This window comes from Ictalurus furcatus, chromosome 28 (assembly GCF_023375685.1).
Source record: "Ictalurus furcatus strain D&B chromosome 28, Billie_1.0, whole genome shotgun sequence".
Classification (NCBI taxonomy): Eukaryota; Metazoa; Chordata; class Actinopteri; order Siluriformes; family Ictaluridae; genus Ictalurus; species Ictalurus furcatus.
In genome coordinates this window covers 2,449,849-2,469,996 of record NC_071282.1, presented here as the reverse complement: position 1 = coordinate 2,469,996, position 20,148 = coordinate 2,449,849, and the positions used below count along the sequence as shown (strand labels likewise).

Sequence of the window (20,148 nt, the reverse complement as noted above, 5' to 3'; positions counted from 1 at the left end):
TTTTCTTTCTCCCTCTCTCCCTCCATCTCTCTTCGCCCCTCTACCTCTTCCCCCACCCTTTCTGTCTCTCTCCCCTTCCTGTCTCTCTCTCCCCCCCCTCCCTTTTTCTCTCTCCCCTTCCCTTTCTCTCTTCCCTCCTTCTGTCTCTTTCTCCCACTTTTTCCTCTCCCCCTCCCTTTCTTTGTCTGTCTCTCTTCCCCCTCCCTTTCTTTCTCTCTTCCCCCCATCTCTCCCTTTCCTGTCTCTCTTCCCCACTTTTTCCTCTCTCCCCCTCCCTTTCTTTATCTGTCTCTCTTCCCCCCCTCTCTCTCTTCCTCCCTCCGTCTCTTTTTCTCTCTCCTTCTGTCTGTCTTCCCCCCTCTATCTCTCCCCTTCCCTTTCTCTCTTCCCCCTCCTTCTGTCTTTCTCCTTTTTCCTCTCACCCCCTCCCTCTTTTTCTCTCTCTCCCTGTCTCTCTTCCCCTCGCTATTTCTCCCCTTCCCTTTCTCTCTTCCCCCTCCTTCTCCCACTTTTTCCTCTCTCCCCCTTCCCCCACCCTTTCTGTCTCTCTCCCCTTCCTGTCTCTCTCCCCCCCCTCCCTTTTTCTCTCTCCCCTTCCCTTTCTCTCTTCCCTCCTTCTGTCTCTTTCTCCCACTTTTTCCTCTCCCCCTCCCTTTCTTTGTCTGTCTCTCTTCCCCCTCCCTTTCTTTCTCTCTTCCCCCCCATCTCTCCCTTTCCTGTCTCTCTTCCCCACTTTTTCCTCTCTCCCCCTCCCTTTCTTTATCTGTCTCTCTTCCCCCCCTCTCTCTCTTCCTCCCTCCGTCTCTTTTTCTCTCTCCTTCTGTCTGTCTTCCCCCCTCTATCTCTCCCCTTCCCTTTCTCTCTTCCCCCTCCTTCTGTCTTTCTCCTGCTTTTTCCTCTCACCCCCTCCCTCTTTTTCTCTCTCTCCCTGTCTCTCTTCCCCTCGCTATTTCTCCCCTTCCCTTTCTCTCTTCCCCCTCCTTCTCCCACTTTTTCCTCTCTCCCCCTCCCTCCGTCTCTTTTTCTCTCTCCTTCTGTCTGTCTTCCCCCCTCTATCTCTCCCCTTTCTCTCTTCCCCCTCCTTCTGTCTTTCTCCTGCTTTTTCCTCTCTCCCTCTTTGTCTCTCTCTCTCTCTCTCCCTGTCTCTCTTCCCCTCGCTATCTCTCCCCTTCCCTTTCTCTCTTCCCCCTCCCTTTCTTTCTGTCTCTCTTCCCCCTCCCTTTCTTTGTCTGTCTCTCTTCCCCCTCCCTTTCTTTCTCTCTTCCCCCCTCTATCTCTCCCCTTCCCTTTCTCTCTTCCCCCTCCTTGTCTTTCTCCTGCTTTTTCCTCTCACCTCCTCCCTCTTTTTCTCTCGCCCTCTTTGTCTCTCTCTCTCTCTCTCTCTCTCTCCCTGTCTCTCTTCCCCTCGCTATCTCTCCCCTTCCCTTTCTCTCTTCCCCCTCCTTCTCCCACTTTTTCCTCTCTCCCCCTCCCTTTCTTTGTCTGTCTCTCTTCCCCCTCCCTTTCTTTCTCTCTTCCCCCCCGCTATCTCTCCCCTTCCCTTTCTCTCTTCCCCCTCCTTCTGTCTTTCTCCTGCTTTTTTCTCTCTCTCTCTCCCTGTCTCTCTTCCCCTCGCTATTTCTCCCCTTCCCCCGTGTCTCTTTTTCCTCTCTCCCCCTCCCTTCCTGTCTCTTTCTCCCACTTTTTCCTCTCTCCCCCTCCCTTTCTTTCAATCTGCTCACACAGAGCCAAGGAATTAAAATACACAAATTATCCCTTACACCACAGAAATGCTGACCAAGATAATGCATTTACTGAAAAAACCCCAACATGAATGCGTAGTCTTCCTCGAGATTTCCTCATGGTGCACAGAGAAAACCATTACACTTTATTCTTTATGAATCCTTTAAAAAAAAAAAAAAAATCATGTCGTTCTATAACACTGATGAACACGCATGTGAAATGGTGTTGGAGTGCCAACAGAACAAACAGGAACCCATTAGAAGTGTGTGTGTGTGTGTGTGTGTGTGAGATCAGATCTGCAGCTGTAATTTATGATGTGTGTCTTAACTTTCCCCACAAATGCAAGATAAAGTGAAAAACAGCAGCAAGAAAACCTTCAGAATGGCGAAGAATAATTCAACTTCTGATCATTTGGTCAAACTTTAGCTGAATGTCCCAACTACTTTTCTGGTCATGTGTGGGGGAGAAAAACAGAAAAAACAACACTCATCTTCACCAACACTGATCAAAACGTTTTCTGATCAAATGAAGTTTCCTCATCAGAGTACGATACGAAACATAGTGGAGATTCAGCTTTCATCAAAATAAACAAACCAAAAAATAACACCGCTGCACCTGCACGGGGAACTTGTTCCACGACGTTAACCTGGTCCCGCGAGTGTGACGCGGCGAGCCTCGTTTATCAAACCGAATACGAACGGATTCATCCACGAGTCCTTCGCCACAGCGTTTACACCAGACTCAGAAAACATTTGTAGCCTAGCGCTGTGTACATTTTCACGCAAGGAGACGTACGAGTGGCGAAGAGTTCATTCGCAGGTTACGCTGTCGCGTCCGAATCGCTTATTTATTTCAAGCTGTACTGAACGGAGAAAAAGGTGGGAGGGGTTCGTGCGCGTCTGTTTCAGTGATGCGCTGCGGTGACCGGGCTGCGTTACTGGAAAATTGAGTGCGTGCCGTGTTCACGAGGTGCTCTATCGGCGTTTAGTGGCCATTTTGTCATCTTCAGCTCTGCAGACTTTGCCTTTTATGGAGTTGTGTGGGTGTGGCTAAACACTAAATGTATAATCGACTGTGCCAGCTCTGTCGTTTCCATCGAACGGGCATAAGTACAAACAAAAAAGTGTAAACACAGTGAGAACTTGATCGATAAACGAGACTCGCAACGTGGCAGTTAGATTTCATCCCACCCCTCCCCCGAGAACAGTTAAGCTTTTCCTCAAACCGACCTCGTTTGTAAAATTACCGCTGTCTGCCGAAAGAAAAAGAATGATGAAAGATAAAAGAAGTGCGTCGAGTTCTAGATGCGTTCCTCCGTTTCCGTCCTCGATTGTCCTCCACCGTGTCCACTTCCTGGGTCCCTGTTCCCTGCGCAGAGGGCGGGGCTTGACGACATCCCCGCTTCCCCCTCTCAGAGCACTCACCGGAAGCCGATCGCTAGACGAAGAAGGAGCTGTGGGTGGGGTTTATAGTCCTCCGATTAAAGACAATACAATAAAGTGATACTCGTAGAATCATCTTGGGTTTTTTTTTTTTTTTGTTTTGTTTTTTGACATAGCTCCACCCCCCCCAGTCCCAAGTCCAACAGATTTAAAGCGCTTAGTATTTTTTCACGTTGACGAACACTTTGATGGCGCCTGTGAAGTCGGCGGAGAGGAGAACTTCCGTGTGATCCGTTTTTAAAGCTCCTGTAAGGGAAGAGAAATATCGTATGTTTAACGTCAGACATGATGACGAATGCTGCGCGACGCAGGTTGCCATGGTTACAGGCGTTACCTGACGGGATGGGCTCGGATTCGTCGGTGACGTCGCTCTTGCACTCTGTGTCGGGTTTCTCCGCCCCTGGCTCCTGGGGCACGATCAGGTCCGGGTGCGGCGCGAAGATGGCCGACGTCACGACGGCGTTGTGGGCTACGAGAGACACAAACGTTTACGTTTCCACACATCAACATCTCGCGTTCGTTACTAGACGAGACGTCACGGACACCTCCTCCGTTTCGTTTTTACCTTTAATTCCTTCCCAGAAGTCATTGCGGTCCCTCCGTACCGAGGTGAATTTGCTCAGGTCGTGGTACGTGCTCCAGATGTACACGTAGCGATCCTCCGAGCCGCTCACGATGAACGAGTAATCGTGACTAGGAGAGCAGAAAATATGCGGCGGTTAGTTTAGTACGTTAAGCTTTACGTTAAATAAAAATTATTTTAAAAAGACAACCAGGAATCTGTTACCGACGCGACACCGTTTCTATAAAATTAAAAAAACTAGAAAAATCTCGTCTTATATGATTCATAACCGAGCTCCACTGCTGGAATGATTCACTGATTCAAATGAAATAATTCACTGATTCAAATCAACATTTATGATTGAATACTTTGAGTTGGGGCAAATGTTTTTAGTAAGATTTAATTTCCAGACACAAACTGTATTGAGAAATCAATATATTTCATTGATATCATTGATAAGTGAACGCTGTAGAGAGAAAGAAAAACAAAACAAAAACAAAAAACATTACAGAAATGGGTGTGTCCATGTTTTTATTACTGTTATCACAAGTGCTTGTTGTGGGGGGCGTGGCCACACAAATTGCTTCCTCACCTGAAGCTAGCTTTGATCTGACTGCTGCTGTTCACGTAGCCCTTGTACTTCATGGACAGCGACAGGTCCCTCAGGTCGTACAGACGAATGCGAGAGTCGTTCGACGTCACCAGGATCTGACGGGGGTGAGAAAAGAGAAATCGCTGTCTGATTTCATTTAACACTAAAGGGTAAGTGTGTGTGTGTGTGTGTGTGTGTGTGTATAATCATGATTAATTACTTTATTCTCTCCAGGCAGAGGCTCGATGCCGGTAATTTTGCGGCCCACGCGGTTCCTCCCCCTGGTGGAGCGCACGTGGATCTGCGTGTGGTACTTAAGGCGCTGATGGATAAACAAGACACAAAAGAGGGGGAAAAGTCATTTTCTGCATAAATATAAACCATATAGCCAAAAATATGTGCACCCCTGACCATCAGACCCAACAACTGTATGGAATGAGAGTGAGCGGTTTTTTTTTGTTGTTTTTTTTTCCACACACACACACCTCGGTGTCATAGAAAATGCAGCGCCCGTCGTAGGTGCCGATGACGGCATATTTGCCGTTCTGACAGAAGTTGGCGGCGGTGATGAGGCGCGTCTGGCCGTCCACCTCGTTCCACAGGGCCACCTTCTTATCCGGAATGTTCCACAGGCGCAGCTTGCCGTCCAGCGAGCCGCTCAGGAAGTACCGGTCATCCTGCACAGACACACAGACACACGTTACCCGGCCGCGCTTTCCTCGCACAGATACGTCAGAAGCGGACGCGGCGGACGCAGCGCTCTCACTCTGGGATGGAAGGCGATCGCCGTGACGAAGTCGATGTGCTGGAAACAGCAGAGGCACTCTCGCCGCGATATGTGCCAGAGGCGCACCGTCTTATCCATGGACGACGACAGCAGGAAGTAGTTCTGTGAAGACAGGAAGGTGTCAGTAGGGAGTCTATCGACTGAGACAGGGGGAAGAGACGGGCGTCAAACTCTCACCTTTGACCAGGAGAGGTCCAGGAGGTCGGCTGTGTGGCCTTTGTACTTGCAGAAGGGAATCTGCCTGAAGGGGACGGTTTTGTCTTCGAGGTCCGAGTCGTCCACCGCCGCTCCCGCGGGCTGGCACGCAGGAGAGAGAGAGAGAAATCAACATTTATATTTACATTTAGCAGATGCGCTCATCCAGAGACTTACAGAAGCCTGTTCTCTAAAACCCATTATACAAGTTAATGGAAGCATTTACAAGCAAAAGATTGCTTTTTGTTTATTGTTTACCGACGCTTATTAATGTTTATTGAGTAAGAGCGCAGTCTGTGTGTGTGTGTGTGTGTGTGTGTGTGTGTGTGTGTGTGTGTGTGTGTCTTACCCCTCCTTCAGTGTCAGACTTGGAGGAGCACAAACTCTCTTGAGATGGCGATGGCGAGACACGACCTACAGCCAAAGAATAAAATGTGATGCACATATAAAATATATATATTTTTTATATATAAAGAATAGAACACTGTTGTGCGGTTAAAGTAAAATAATCAACAGCGAATGGTTCCTACCCTCAGTGTTGTATTTGATTCTCATGTTGTTAAAGTAGTCGTATGCGTTTTTTAGGACCCAGATGCGAACCACGTTGTCTTGCCCGGCTGTAGCCAGGAGCCGGCCGCAGTGAGAGAACTTCATCGTCCAGACCGCTCCCTGACCACACACACACACACACACACACACACACACACAATAACATAACTCATTTAACTGTTCAGTATTCCTCGGTTCCCTCCTCCTCCTCCTCCTCCTCCTCACCATGTGCTCTCCGCTAAGGTCCTGCACCACTCGGACGTGGTCGAAGTCGAACGGGCCCTTGAAGCCGTGCGCCGCTTTGAATTTGACGGGCCGCGTGTACGGCATGCCCTCGTCGTCGCTGGACGACGGCTCGTCCTGCTCCGAGTGGAACACCTCATCCCGCACGCTCTTCACCTTGTTGACCGCGCGTTCGCCGTACTCCTCCGCCAGGTGCTTCGCCCGCTTCACCGACTTTCCCAGGAACTTCTTCAGCTGCGTGCTGCGCGGAATAACAGAGTGAGAAGAGCAGCCAGAGAAGGAGAAAACAAAAACAAAAACAAAAAAAGGTCAAAAGGATGATGATGATGAGGAGGAGGAGAGAACAGGAAAAAGCACTGAATAGAAGACCAAAAGATGAAGGGGTAATAAATTTAAAAACTGAAAAGATGGAGAAGAAGAACAGGAAGAGGACGGTGCAGAGGAGGACGATGAGAATGTAAAGGAAAGAAACTGAAGGATCAGGAACAAAGGTGAAATAAAAACTAGGAAGAGGAAAAGAGCGAGAACAGAAAATAGGACCAAGACGAGATGACGATCAGTAATCAAAAGCAGGTGATAAGCAATGTTTTTGTTTGTTTTACGTTTTCTGTTTGAGCTTCCCTCCGTCCGAGTCGGTCAGCGGAGCCTGACTCTTATCATCGTCGTCTGACTGAGCGGCGTCGTTCCTGTGGGGAGAGGGGGAGGGAGATATGGCGAGTCACACGGTGGATCTAAATGCTCCTCTAGCAAGCAGAACAGTAATAAAATGACACGAGGTTGTTAGCACTAGCATTCAGGCATCGTTAGCCATTTCAGGAACAAGCGCTCCTTTAAATTCCTTCAGTGCCGTTTAAAAAAAAAAAAAAAAAAAAGGAAGGAGAGAGATGATCAGTCATGTGTTGCCTGGGTTGCACTGTAAAACGAGGACAGATGGGAGCGTGGAGAAGGGGATTATGGGTACACCACTCTGGAAAACACCCGGGGACACGGCCTGACAGTTAAAGGCGTGACGGGGAAGCAGCTCGGGACTCCTGCCTGTATTTTTACTCTAAAATCGACTCGAGGAAACTGGTTTATAAAAATTAAAAAACACGTGGTTTGTTTGCTCCAAATGACCTGGGCTTTGTCATGTGACCTTCATCTAATCTAATCTAATCTGAGAGAGAAGTTGGAGCTGGAGTTGAACAAACGTTCCCGTGATTTAACGTGTATTTAAGGGAAGTGATGTGAAAACGGACGTGACGTAAACGCTACCATACCGCAGCCTTTTTTTTTTTTTTTTAAAGTGGTGCATTATGGGAAATCTCCTATCAGACGTGCTAGTCGTACGTGATGTACTCCTTGGTCCTCCTCATGATGTGCAGTGTGAGTGGGTTGATTCCCGCTGGGAGTTTCTCCTCGGCCTGGTTCAGCGGGATCTCCTCGCCCGTGTCCAGGTTCTTAATCATCACGCTCGCCAGGATCTCCTGCAGGGTCAAGAAAAACCCTGAATGAACGACTGGATATCTAACACACCTCTCTCTCTCACACACACACGCATGTGTAGCAGTACCTCATCAGTGAGCTCTCTGCCTGAGTTAGAGCGCGGCCTCTGGGGTCCAGGAGTTTCACTACCGCTCGGACTGGGCTCTCGCTCATCACTTTCCTACACACACACAAACAAACATCACACACAAATGTAGAACTTGTGTGTGTGTGTGTGTGTGTGAGATGTAATGAAGAGGTCCAGCTCACCTGCGCAGTCACCACTTTATTCCCGCTGGTGGCGCTGGCGAGGTCCAGAGAGTGCTGCAGCTCTTTAGCGAGTCCTCTGGCACTGGAGTTGGGGCTGACCAATCCACAAGGCTCCTCCGCTCCATCTGCGGACACTGACCAATCACGACACAGCACACTTATTTTAACATCGCACCTCCATCTAGTTCACGTGTAACGCGCGACACCGTCTGATTCATAACCTTAAAAATCACACGCTTTAATAACAGGCGACTCGTTTATTCTTTAGTCTAGGGAATAACAGGAGAATGAATAAAACTGACGTCTCACCCTCCAGCCTCGTGGGCCGGATGGTTTCCTGAGATTTCTTACTGGCGGGAAGAGAGGGGCGAGCCGGGGGCGGCGGCCTGGGAGGCGCAGCCCCGCTTGGAGGTGGCGGTCTCGTCGGAGGAGTTTTCTTGGTGCTCGCGACGATATCTGGCTCCACCGTAAACTGCCTGGGAGGCTTCGACGGCCCGGACAAGTCCGACTCCGACTCCGGTTTATCTCTGAGCGGCATCTGATCCAAGATGTCCGCCGTTTTGGGCGTGTCCGTGTCGGCGGATTGAGACGGCCCCAGAGCGCGCGTGACGTCCGGAGGCAGAGGAGGTACTTCCTGAGACGCCCGAGCTCCTTCAGGAGCCGCTTCCTGTGTGTCCGGGGTGTCCTGCGACCTCACTTCCTGTTCGACATCAAGAGCCGCAGGGAGATCCGGAGCTACTGGAAGGGAGGAGGCGGAGCTTTTCTCCTCAGAGCTCAACAGGTCCTCCTCGACTCCGCCCCCTTTCTGACTCTCCTCTATAATACTGTCAATGATCTGGAGAGAGCGAGAGAGACACGGTCGGATTAGAAGAGGTGTGGCCAATAAAAATGTCACATGACCATTCCAAATTGCAAACTTGTATATATTATATACGTCCCAAATAACGCGTTTTGAATCATAACAATGACGTCATCATTACGATTTGTCCACATTTAATCGCTCAAACGTGTGCGTCCCTTAGCTTGTTTAATCAGATTTTTTCGCCTACCGGTTGCTATGGCGAGAATGAGGATGAACCGATCAGGACCAAGTGAGCGAAAACGAAAAACCAATTTTCGAAACGAAAATCCGATTTTCTTGGCTTCCCCTGGCTCCATTTTCGGTGGAATGGTCAGAAAAGCATTTTATTTCATACACACGTTATTTAACATCATTGTTAAAGAATTGGCGTCTGGCGTCCACGCACAGCCCGTAATCGGCGTCACGGGCGTCTCATCACGCACGCAGCAGTTGTATTCGCTGGTTTTATTTCCTCATCCCCGGTGTAGACTACGGCGCCGTCTCCTGGGATGCAGGGCGTCAGTAGCAGGACTGAAGAGGCGCGGGTTTGTTAAGGAAACACTTCTGCTGGGTGTCTGAAAGCGCCGCTGTAGCAACAAACACGGCTTTTGTTCTCAGACAGAGCGAGCTTGGGACTCGGCCAAGACACACACACACACACACACACACACACACACACACACACACACACAGGCAGGCAGGCAGGCACACAGAGCAGAATAGCTCGGCGTTACGCTGTTTACAGTCCGACATTCAACTAAAGCAGAGAAACGAGTGTAACCTGCAGAGAGTCATCGTGGCGAGGCTCTGTCACAGCAGCTTCTTCCTGCGCCGGGTTCTCCAGACCCTGTGGACGATCAGAAGGGAAGGGGGGGGATGGGTTAAAAAGTAAATCATATCACTGTTCGTTCACGCAGTTTAATCTTTCTACGCAATCTTACACTTCCGCATCACACAACATCTAAAGCCGTTTCCTCTGATCGTGTTATAAAATCACCAGGCCTGCCCACTCTCACGCATTTTAACGCTGATAATCACACAGAAATACATCAAAAGAGCGGTCTCGACAAGAAAGCGCAAGTTGATCCGATCAGCGTATTAATCTGGAACCACTGACAGTCGCGTGAGTGAACACGTCGACATTCAACAATACTGCCTTTTGTGGCTTTTAATATGAATGTTTGCCTTAAAGTTATTTATAAGATGACGTGCTCCAAAGTGATGACGAAACCTGTATTTAGAAGTTATACGCATTCGAAATGCACAGTCTCTCTCGCGGTCTACCTCCGATACGGACCAACAGTTTTCATTCAAACATCACTCTGCACTTCGGCTTCTCGTCGGATTTTCCGTCCAATCAAACGCTCTCCAGAATCTGAAGTGTCGAGCGTGTCAAGTCGCTTCATGGTTCAAATCCGAACACACATTTACCGGACTGAAAAAGATACAGATTGCGTTAAACGCCTACTTTGCGGTTCTATCTATCTATACACGATTAACGTGTGGTGATGACATCACAATACCGGTTTAAGCAGGCATTCTGATGTGCTGAGCATGTGACTCAGAGGCAGATTGTGGACCGAGTGTGACGCGCTCGTTTCACAGTCGCACGGCAGAGTCACACGCGCTGAAACGATTCCCGAACCCAACACAACGCGTGGGCGGCGTCTCTACCATCTGTCGATTTCAGCCCTCACGAGACTACAGAAGACCGAGAGAGACGCATCCCACAGCGCTCGCAACGTTCACGCTGACCCTACACCTGAATAATAATAATACATAAATACATTACAGGTTTTAACGCAACAGTTTAACTTCGTCTTTGTGAGAAGGATCGTGAGCCGTACCTGACATTTGGGAAGGATGAACTTCGCAGGTGACCTGAGGAAACAAACAAACAAAAAAAAAAAAGATACAACCTTTTAAAACTTATTACACTCTACAATGGATTGCTTTCCTTTTAAAGAAAACTGTAATGCATTACTCTTGGATTATTATGGAATAACAGAGAGGGGATGGGGAGATGGAGAGAGCAGGGAGAAAGACAGAAGGAGAGACAGGAGGCGAGAGAGATGGTGAAAAGAAGGACTGTTTATAGCTGCTAGAAAAATAAGAAAGAAATAATAAGGCGTATCGACTCTAGCGCATGGTTCACCTAAAAGATTCGACTCAAAGAGTCGACTCCTTTGACAGTAACAGGGCTAAAGGTTACGCAAATTTTCCCGAACCGTTTAAACTAGTTTAATCCGTTAAGCGACTTTATTCCACAAACACCATTTCCCCCCCACACATTCAAAGAAGCTTTAAATCGAGAACAAAAGCTTGAATCGGTGTGAACTGGAGCTTTATTTAGCTTCGTTAACCAGTAACTTGTGTCAGGTGAGACTGAGATGGAGACTGATAAACACCTGCGCCAACGGAGTTGTGCTACGTGTCACGCCTGTGCCTTTTATATAAACAAAACATACAGCTCAGAAATAAGTAAATAAATAAATAAAACCTCCATGCTGGCAGAGTGACAGTCATGATATCAACAGATAGCAAAATAAACCACAAAACGCAAGCAGGAAGTCATAACGACAAGAGTTAGTATGAATTAGAAACACAGGCTGCGTTACAAATACCTCTCTAGTGTACTCCAAGTGCACTACACAGCGCGCGGACGCCGTCGCGTCAAACCCTAACTAGTGCAGCTGTGTAGCACATATGAATCGATTTGCCATTCAGCCTCGCTGTAACTTGATTAGCCACTTTTATTAATCATAAAATCCGCAGCGGTTGTCAAACCTTTCCCGACCGAATGCCAGGATTGTGTACTCACACATTCGGCGACGGAGACAAGTTGACGTCCTCGTCCGCGTCGTAAAATTCCTCGGCATCACTCGTATCCGACGCCATTTACAACTCGGTTAGCTTAGCTCCGAGCTAGCTAGCAACACTAACCAAGGCCTCAAGCTGGATTTAAAGTCAATGTTAAATTTTTAAATAATAAATACACGCTAAAAAGAAAATGAACAAACGACTGACAGGTCCACTATCTCCCGTGGCTGCCTAGCTAACAAGCTAACGTTAACGCGAAGCTAGCTTGCAGCTTGAAAAACCACCCAATAAGAAATAAAGGGAGAGGCCGCTGTCACTGCCCGACTCGCACTGCGCACGCGCAACTCGTCAGCGCATGCGTACTCTTGACAAATGACAGCCGCCGTCGACGCGGGCGCCATATTGGAAAGGGCCAGCCAGCTTCGATTGTACAACAGTGCCAACCCTGATAAAATCAACTCTAATTCGGTTTATATTCGACCGATTTATAAAACGTTTGCCGTGTCTCACCCGTCATAAATTTCTCCATCATTCAAACGGTGTAAAAATTTAACTACACGTGCGCTGTCCACATCCAAGTCCTTCAAATCAGTGACACAAAGGCAAAATGTACAGTTTTCCAGAAATGATCTCGAATACAGGACGCCAGTCCGGAGTGATCAGCAATGACTAGCAAGGATTGCAGGATGAGAATTATATACTACAGTGAAGTGTTCTTTCTATATAGTAATGTAACGTAACTATAAGTCGATTGTGTATAACAATAAATGGATAAAAATATGATGTTCCATCCATCCATCCATTTTCTATACCACTTATCCTACAGGGTCACGGGGAACCTGGAGCCTGTCCCAGGGAGCATTGGGCACGAGGCGGGGTACACGCTGGACAGGGTGACAATCCAACATAGGGCACAATCCAATCACACACCCATTCATACACTACGGACACTTTGGACATGCCAATCAGCCTACCATGCATGTCTTTGGACTTGCAGAGGAAACCAGAGTACCCTGAGGAGACCCCCGCAGCACGGGGAGAACCAGTAAGCCACCGTGCACCCATATGATGCTGTTCTGGGAAAATAATTAACACTGGGATCAGACCAGAAACTCTGTTTCATCACACAACCCTGCTGTGGATTATTTTCCTCTAAAAGCATGACCCCATGCATCTTATTCATTAACAGTGCATTAGGTAGGATTGATGGAAAGGTTAAACTGGTGGAGTTCAATACGAATTGGAACCTTTTTTTACTCATTGACTCCGCCCCATTCCCATCCACGTACACGAAGCTCCTCCCCCACAATTTACAATCGTTCAACTAGAGTTAGTTTAGCAAGGGATGTCATGACAACACTTTTTTTTTAAAGTACATTCAGTTGCTTGAAAGTCGAGTTCAAGCAACTCTCTAAAAACACGCAACTTCTGATAATTATTTATAAGGATGTGAATGGGAACTGGGGGGCGTTTCCAAAAAACGACCGACCTAAAAAGGTCAACCTAAATACAAACAAACAAACAAACAAACAAACAAACATTCCGGACCGGAAGACAGGTGTCTAAAGTGGGGTTTGTTTTTGTTTTTTCAAGCTATACACTGGTTCTGAGTGACGGGAACAACATTTCTACATAACTTCCCGCGTTATTAAGAAGTGAGTCGAGTGGGAAATAAAGTATGAAACGCTGACTGTTGCACCTTTACCTGCTCATAATCCGTCGTGTTCCTTTCGGCGCTTGTTGAATCGACCAATCGCCGAGCCGCGTCGCAACTTCTTTCGGCGACGGAAGTTTTGAGCGGCTGGCGCTGAGCGACAGTCGAGCGAGCCAATCAGCCGTGTGCGCAGCGCGCCGCCCTATGCGCCGGCAGCCAATCATAATAAAGAGGGCGTGGTCCGGCGGAGGTCCATGAGTGGAGTAGGTTTGAGGGGTTTAAAGAAGAAAACAAGGGCAAACCCCGTCGCTAGAGGTAAAGAATTCACGTTTATTCAAAGTTTGAAGTGTCTTCTAAATGTTCCCAGCGCGTCTGCGGGTTAATCGGTTCTGTAGCGCGTTATATTTGTTAGGAGATGGAGTGGACACCGCGCTAATGTGCTACAGAGCTAAATGTAGTAATGATAGTAACCGAGCTGATTAGAGCTTTAACCCGAAATCCTTCCGCACAGCGCGAGCGCTGATCGTTGATCGCTCACCTCATTCATTTCTCGCACTTAAATAAGATTCATCTTTAATTAGTTAATTGATTTGTTTTGGTATTCGCTGGAATAGAACACGCGCGTTACCGTGTTGTTATGTTTGCCTGCTGAGCCTGTTAGCCTAGCCTGCTAACTTTAAGAAGTTGGGAATAAACATGAACAGACGCCACATCTTAACATTTTGCTTTACAGCGTTTAAATAAACAGAAATAAGATTAGTTTTGGATATCAGACGTGACCGGGGCGACTGCTAGAACGTTTTAAAAATGACTTACAAAGGACGAGCAGTTTTATTTGGTCAAACTTTTTTTGTTGTTGTTGTCGTCGTCCTAGAGCTTAATCTATCTGTTAAACTGTATGTAAAACCCCCCAGTCACGTGACTGATCGTCTTACACTTTCCTCCAGGAGCCGGTCACACTGTGTTCAAACCGGACGTCCCGATATCGCGCTTTATCGTGATCCCGATATCGCGGTATCGTCCGATAACCGATAATCGATCCGACTTGCTTCGAGATATTGTCCGTGCGAAATGGCATTGGTTGCTATGACGACGTGCTTTCAGGCAGCTTGTGTCCTGCGTGTACTTGTATGTGTGCGATCTATAACATGCACCGTCACGACGAGGACAACGAGCCACGCCGAAACGCAAAACCTTCATCTGTATATCTCTCTCTATATATATCTATCTATCGATCACTCTATATCTAATATCTGTATAACGTTTCCCGAGCGTTTGCGCTTCGGTGTGACGCGACTGCAACGCGGTGATTAAGGTGAAATGCAGCGTAACACGGAATTACTTTCACTTCTGATGCGTCGTCAGGATTAAAGGTGCAATACTCGATTTTTAAAAAAAAAAAATTCTTTCCTTGTTTAATAACTTGGAAGAAATGTAGCGCATGAATGTTATTATTTTTTTAAACCCAACGTATTAAACAGACGCTTTAACAGAAGTTCATGAAGTCGGTGAGAAACCAGTTATCGGTGTTTGGACTGGATGCGCCTCCTGTCAGTCACTTCATAGACCCTCTGTACTCTAAGGGCTCTGTACCTTAGATCCTGGGGGCGGAGCTTCACGGTCATTAACGGGACTCATTCGAATGTTTATTAAAATTTAAATGTGCACGACAAATTTTTTTTTTTGGCTGTCTATTAGATAGCTACCGGACTTTCCACTGACGGAACACGTTCAAGGGCCGAGGCGACGTTTTTAGTTCATCTCGGCCACAGATATTAGTCAGTAGTTTGAACCCCTCTGCGGAGAGGAAAGCAAACTAACCAGTCCCTCCGGGATGTGGTGATCGCAGAGACGAACGCAAAATCAAGCAAACGGTGCAATTTTCAGAGGAGCTTGCTATTATTATTATTATTATTATTATTATTATTATTATTATTATTATTTCCTTTTTTTTTTATTTTGTAATGTGAGGCAAAAAAACCACAAACTTTGCGAAATCCCGTACGGGACAAATTTATTATTATTTATAACGCTACTGATTGTCTAATCATGGTGGGAAAATAATACTTATAATATATATTTTTTTTAAACCTGTAATCTTAAACGTGTGCAATTATTCTTCTTAAGTAAATAAACAAATTAAGTGAAGTAAAAAAATAAAGAAGGAAAACGCACGGCGCTCTGTAGCTCCTGAGCTGCAGAAGTGAGCGGTGTATATTTCGAGCGTGACGACATCGTAACCCTGAAGTCTAAAAGCAATCTGTTCTACCCAGCGCCGTCCTCCCAAATGGGTCAGAGGGCATACGCACACACCCCCCCCCCACTCCCCCCACACCCCTGCTTTCAAATGGAAGGCGTTAATCCGGTCTAAAAGAGCGTCTTCGTCTCCTGAACCGGATGGACGTGGAGATATGATTGAATTAGAAACGTGAGGAAAATGGAGGACTACTTAACGTCGTGTCGATATATATCTAGTTTTTTTTTCTTCCACTCAGACCGCAGAGGCTGAGTGTTTAAAAGCTTTTATCTCTGGATCCGAGCAATACGGCGAAAGAAGAAGAAGAAGAAGAAGGGGGGGGACGTAATAGTGTCGAAGAATTGCATCAAATAACAACATGCAGTTTTAAAAAAAGAAAGAAAGAAATAAAAAGGAGTGGTCACACGGTAACACGGGCGAGTTTATTTCGGGACGTTATCGTCACTTCACCGACCTCTAATTAGACTCGTCGGATATCTAGCGGTCTTCTCGGGCGTTTATTAAAAGCCTCTCTTCCTCCTTCTTATTTTTCACCGCTTACGTAATCCGCTCTGTCGCAGTTGCCATGGGAGCGAAACTGCTTCCCGGCGTTAAACGTAGGCCCTCGTCGTCTGCGCCTCAAACCTGGCATCTGGTGCCATGACCCTGTCGCACATGCCCGTGTCTGTCAGCGAGCGTGTTGCTGGGGAGAGACGGAAAGAGCCGAGAGAGGACGTGGAGACGTGCTGGGTGAAGCCGGGCTGAAGCGTTCGCCTGCTCGGGCTGGACTGTGTTTCGTTTTCCCACGACAAGTTTTATATATCTAATATTCCCTGGTTTAGCCAAATCGCCTGAGGTGTTCGCTGGCTTGCGCTAAGCAGCGGATGAAAAGTCGCTAGAAAATATAACGCTAAATGATTAGTTCTAAACTCCTCCTTTCAGAGAGCATACTCTGCTCTGATTGATCAGACGTCCCAGTCTGTCGTGATCGGTCTACCGCTGGAAGCGAGCAGCCGATGAAGACCAGAGGCGGGGCTTTTTGTTACAAACCTACGTAGGTTAGTACAGGAAGTAAAGTCTGGAATCACCGACGACTCGATTCGGCTGAATCGGTTCCTTCTTTCGGGAGTCATTCGTCGTGCGCTTTGATATCTTTTTTTTTTTTTTTTTTTTTTTAAACTTTCCAGATGTTTTTACATTCACAAACTGCTCTATGACACGCTACATGAAAGGTCATTATTTGAAAAACCATAACAGGTGCACTTTAATTAATACTGCAACACCTGGTGTATACCGTACGTACCTCTAGGAGCTGTTTTTCCTGTTTTTATTTTGTGATGTCCCTGCCCGTATCCAGGCCTGATGAGTCGACGGTACACGTCGTCCGTCACGAAGATGACGAATAGGAATGCTGACGGATAGGATGATCTCGGTATCGACTTGCGTATTGAACGTGACCGCGGCGTTGTCTTTCGCGTGACTCGTAACCCTGCGGGGAAAAACTTGAGTCTTGGGTCCCGAAGAGTTACTTTTCTTCAAAATGAAACATGGAAAAAAAAATCTCAAATAAAATGGACTACACTTATAAGTTGTTTATTTTCTTTTCTTGCATTGCTTAGCAAGATGTTGCTCATTCTGACTACCTCCAAAAAGTGCCATTGCTAATGATCATAACCACATTTTAATAACATAATAACGTTGTTTTTTTGGGGGTTTTTCCCCACTCTGTAATTGAATATCATGTTGGACACGAGTCTGTTTCCCCAAGACCAAGAAAATAAAGCTGCAAAGGTTTCCAGTTTGTGTCACCAGTTATTTATCATCCTGTAGGTCTGCGTACTCGTTCGGCCTATATCAATCACCGTGTTTTGGTTTCGACTGCGTCAAAACAAACAAAGCAAGTGAGAGCGAAGGATACGCAACTAGGAAGAGAACACACCTTCTTTTCTTGTGTTCAAAAAGACAGATATCTGAGCTATGAGGCGTGTGCACAGACCATGCGTGTTTACATGCTCGTGGTCCAGCTAGTCTATCCAGTATTTGACACCAATAAAATTTTTCTTTAAAAAGCTCTCAGATGCTTGTGAAGCTTTGGCAAGGGCACAGTAACGTGGTTAAAGCGATTTTTTTTTGTTGTTGTTGTTGTTGTTTTTAAATGTCTGAACTAGTAGTTGACGTTCTCGGGCGATTACAAGATTGCGAGGTCCAAACCCAGGACTGACAGGTAGCCATTGTAGGGTCCTTTTTATCTAGTTCTGGACTGTACACTTGGATTGTACGCCGTCTCACGTTGGGTACTTGAATGTCGCAGAAGCACAAAGTGGGCAAACATGACCCCGTCTTCAGAAGTGTGGAGTGTGCCGTGGTGAAATGGTTAAGGATTTGTGCAAGCCAACGCCAACGAACACTTGGAATCGTTTGGGTTCAAGTAACGTAGGCCGATCTTTAACTATGAACCACAAGGCGTCTTAATCTAGAGGAACATGATTTGCCTGTAGCAGGGCATGTTGGGTTAGTGGTTCATATTCCAGTGGTTAGCACGATTGCCTCGTACCTCCGGGGTTAGGGGGTTTCGAATCCTGCCTCTGTCCTGCATGTACGGCGCTTGTGTTCTCCTCGTGCTTTGGGGGTTTCCTCCAGGTACTCAGGTTTCCTCCCCCCAGCCCAAAGACGTGCATGGTCGGCTGATAGGCGTTTGTGTGCGACTATGCCCTGTGATGGGTTGGCCCTCTCGTCTAGGCCACTGGTCTGATTGGGAAAGTAAAGTTTTGAACACTGTGTCGAGTTTTTCATAGCACTGGAATCGCAATCTCCTGATCTTGGGGCTATTCCGAGGTCGAATCACACTGGCAATGCCACAGACATCCGTGGCTGGGTCCAAGAGGTCAGAATTGTCCGTGCTCTCGGGGTCGGAGGGATGGTATACGCTCTGAAAAGAAGGATTTATTTGAGGCCAGTGGGATACAGGTCAAATACGTGGTTGGTTATTTGAAATGCCGTGTTCTTGAGAAATTCTTGGCTACGTTCAATAGCAAAATGTTCTAGACGTGGCTCGCGAGTCTGGAACCCCGGCTCGAACTTGCTCGTTTAGGATTTGAGACTTGACGGACCAGAGCCTGTCGGACTCGGACTTTTGATTTTTCCCCTGGTGATCCTATTTAGGACTTGACCTGGACTTGAGAACGAGCATAAACCCTGCATGTGATCTTGAAATGATACCCCTGACCTGATCTCCGTGGAGAGGGGGTGGGGAGGTGCGATGTTGCAGGGGGGTGATCTGCTTACTTAAGACTTGACCTGAACAGTGGGGGCAAGTGAACGATGTGTCCATTGACACCGATTACCTCGTTGGCACATTCTAACAAACCGCTTCCTATTTGATCCTGAACTAGTGTCGTTTTCCTTCCTCTGACCAGAGACATGGATTATAAATAAAGCAGCCAGTTATAACCGTCCATAAACACCCCTCTAAAGTACAGATTATCACTAGACATCTAGAGGATCACGGGTCAGCGCCAAAACAAAAAAAAAAAAGGGTAGCAGAACCTAATAGAGGGCAAGTACTGTGTTCAGGGGCATTGTGCAAGACACGATGGCTGTTTTTTCATTTTATTTTACTATACGTTTGAATAGGAAAGTATTTATTTATTTATTTATTTATTTATTTATTTATATTAAGCGATTTTTAAACATAGTATTGCCTTACTGATGAAATATTTGGCGGTTATAATGATTTGAAACTTGGCTGAACCGGTGTAAATAGAAAATTCTCGGACGTGATTACGAGCGCTTGGTATTTCAAGACCGCTACCGTGTGAAGATCTTAAGCTTAACGTTTTTAAAGCCGCTTTTGACGCTTGGAGCCATATCCTTATCTGGTGCTGTGCATCTTTCACATGTGCATCCTTCAAACGAATATTTTTTAGCAATTGTACACGCCTCATGCTTGCCATTAAAAAGTCCTGTGAAGAATACCGGGTCGATAACGTTGGTAGAATCTACATCTCGGACGCTTTTTGAGGGAGTATAACCGAGGCCAGGTTTCAGTTAGGTCACTTGGTATGGGTTGATGATGATCACGATGATGATGATGATGTCACTAAAGTTTAGTGCTTTTCTGCCGTACACTTAATTACTGCAGAGATGTCTCTTCTTCCTTGATCTCTCCGTGGTGAGCCTTGCTCGTGTAACCCAGCAGGGTGTTTTTGGATTGGACCTCCCAGATGGCAGACGACGCCCCCAAAAATATGAGCAGCAAAAAATATATTAATAGAAGTGCCATATGCTGTCCGGGGTTCCAAAATAAGCGGAGACGGAAAGGGGAAAGGGATCATTTGAGAAGGAATGGTGGAGTCAGGATTGTTAAGGAAATTGTTGTTGTTATAATCGATAAACGTATAACGTGCAACAGGTGAGACGTTGAAGTGAGGGTTTGTTTTGTTTTGTTTTGTTTTTTAATAAGCAACTCATTACCAGGTTTTAACAAATGGTGGCTGTGAGTTTCTTGGGATAAATATGAGAACGTTGCACCAACTGCTCATAGGCTGAATTTTCTCTCCATATAAATAAATAAATAAATAAATAAAAACGGACATAATTGTCTCTCTGCAGTTTTGCGCTGGTAGAACCTTTGATGAATTTGACTCGGATTATGGCGTGGAGCTTCATTTGTAGCTGTATAAAATTTTGAAACCCATCTGTTGTCCAATAATTAGTCCATAAAGGATTGTGCGTTGTTTGTTTTTGTTTTTTTTGTTTTTTTGCAGTATTC

General features: G+C 46.5%; 2 protein-coding genes across 7 annotated transcripts in view; one reads left to right on the top strand and one right to left on the bottom strand.

Annotated features, from left to right (window-relative positions):
* Window positions 1-1,770: 1,770 nt before the first annotated feature.
* wdr44 (WD repeat domain 44) lies at window positions 1,771-13,291 on the bottom strand. Of its 5 annotated transcripts, none has more exons than XM_053617480.1 (19): window positions 13,193-13,291; window positions 10,515-10,548; window positions 9,449-9,514; window positions 8,136-8,661; window positions 7,827-7,960; window positions 7,645-7,737; window positions 7,422-7,558; window positions 6,695-6,778; window positions 6,075-6,333; window positions 5,831-5,969; window positions 5,650-5,714; window positions 5,283-5,402; window positions 5,085-5,207; window positions 4,804-4,995; window positions 4,539-4,640; window positions 4,319-4,434; window positions 3,730-3,857; window positions 3,499-3,633; window positions 1,771-3,410 (listed from the first exon to the last, which is right to left on the bottom strand). In XM_053617480.1, the coding sequence occupies exons 1-19, from the start codon at window positions 13,198-13,200 to the stop codon at window positions 3,322-3,324; spliced, it is 2,550 nt and encodes an 849-aa protein (XP_053473455.1). In that variant the 5' UTR covers window positions 13,201-13,291; the 3' UTR covers window positions 1,771-3,321. The 5 variants fall into 5 exon arrangements, with proteins under 5 accessions (XP_053473455.1, XP_053473450.1, XP_053473452.1 ...); XM_053617475.1 differs by lacking the exon at window positions 13,193-13,291 and adding an exon at window positions 11,489-11,809; XM_053617477.1 differs by lacking the exon at window positions 13,193-13,291 and adding an exon at window positions 11,489-11,809 and having other exon boundaries at window positions 7,827-7,951.
* klhl13 (kelch-like family member 13) overlaps window positions 12,855-20,148 on the top strand; it is a 36,298-nt gene continuing 29,004 nt past the window's right edge. For both annotated transcript variants that reach the window (XM_053617484.1, XM_053617483.1), the window contains exon 1: window positions 12,855-13,456. The gene's annotated coding sequence lies outside the window, so the exon portion shown is untranslated. The remainder of the gene's footprint in view (window positions 13,457-20,148) is intronic.

Excerpts from the sequence above, each read along its gene's own strand:
- wdr44 (XM_053617475.1), bottom strand. The coding sequence starts at position 11,565 with ATGGCGTCGGATACGAGTGATGCCGAGGAATTTTACGACGCGGACGAG. Across the intron at positions 4,996-5,084 it reads CGATCGCCTTCCATCCCAGA|GATGACCGGTACTTCCTGAG; the intron begins GTGAGAGCGCTG and ends GTGTCTGTGCAG. Across the intron at positions 3,858-4,318 it reads CAGATCAAAGCTAGCTTCAG|TCACGATTACTCGTTCATCG; the intron begins GTGAGGAAGCAA and ends CTGCTCTCCTAG.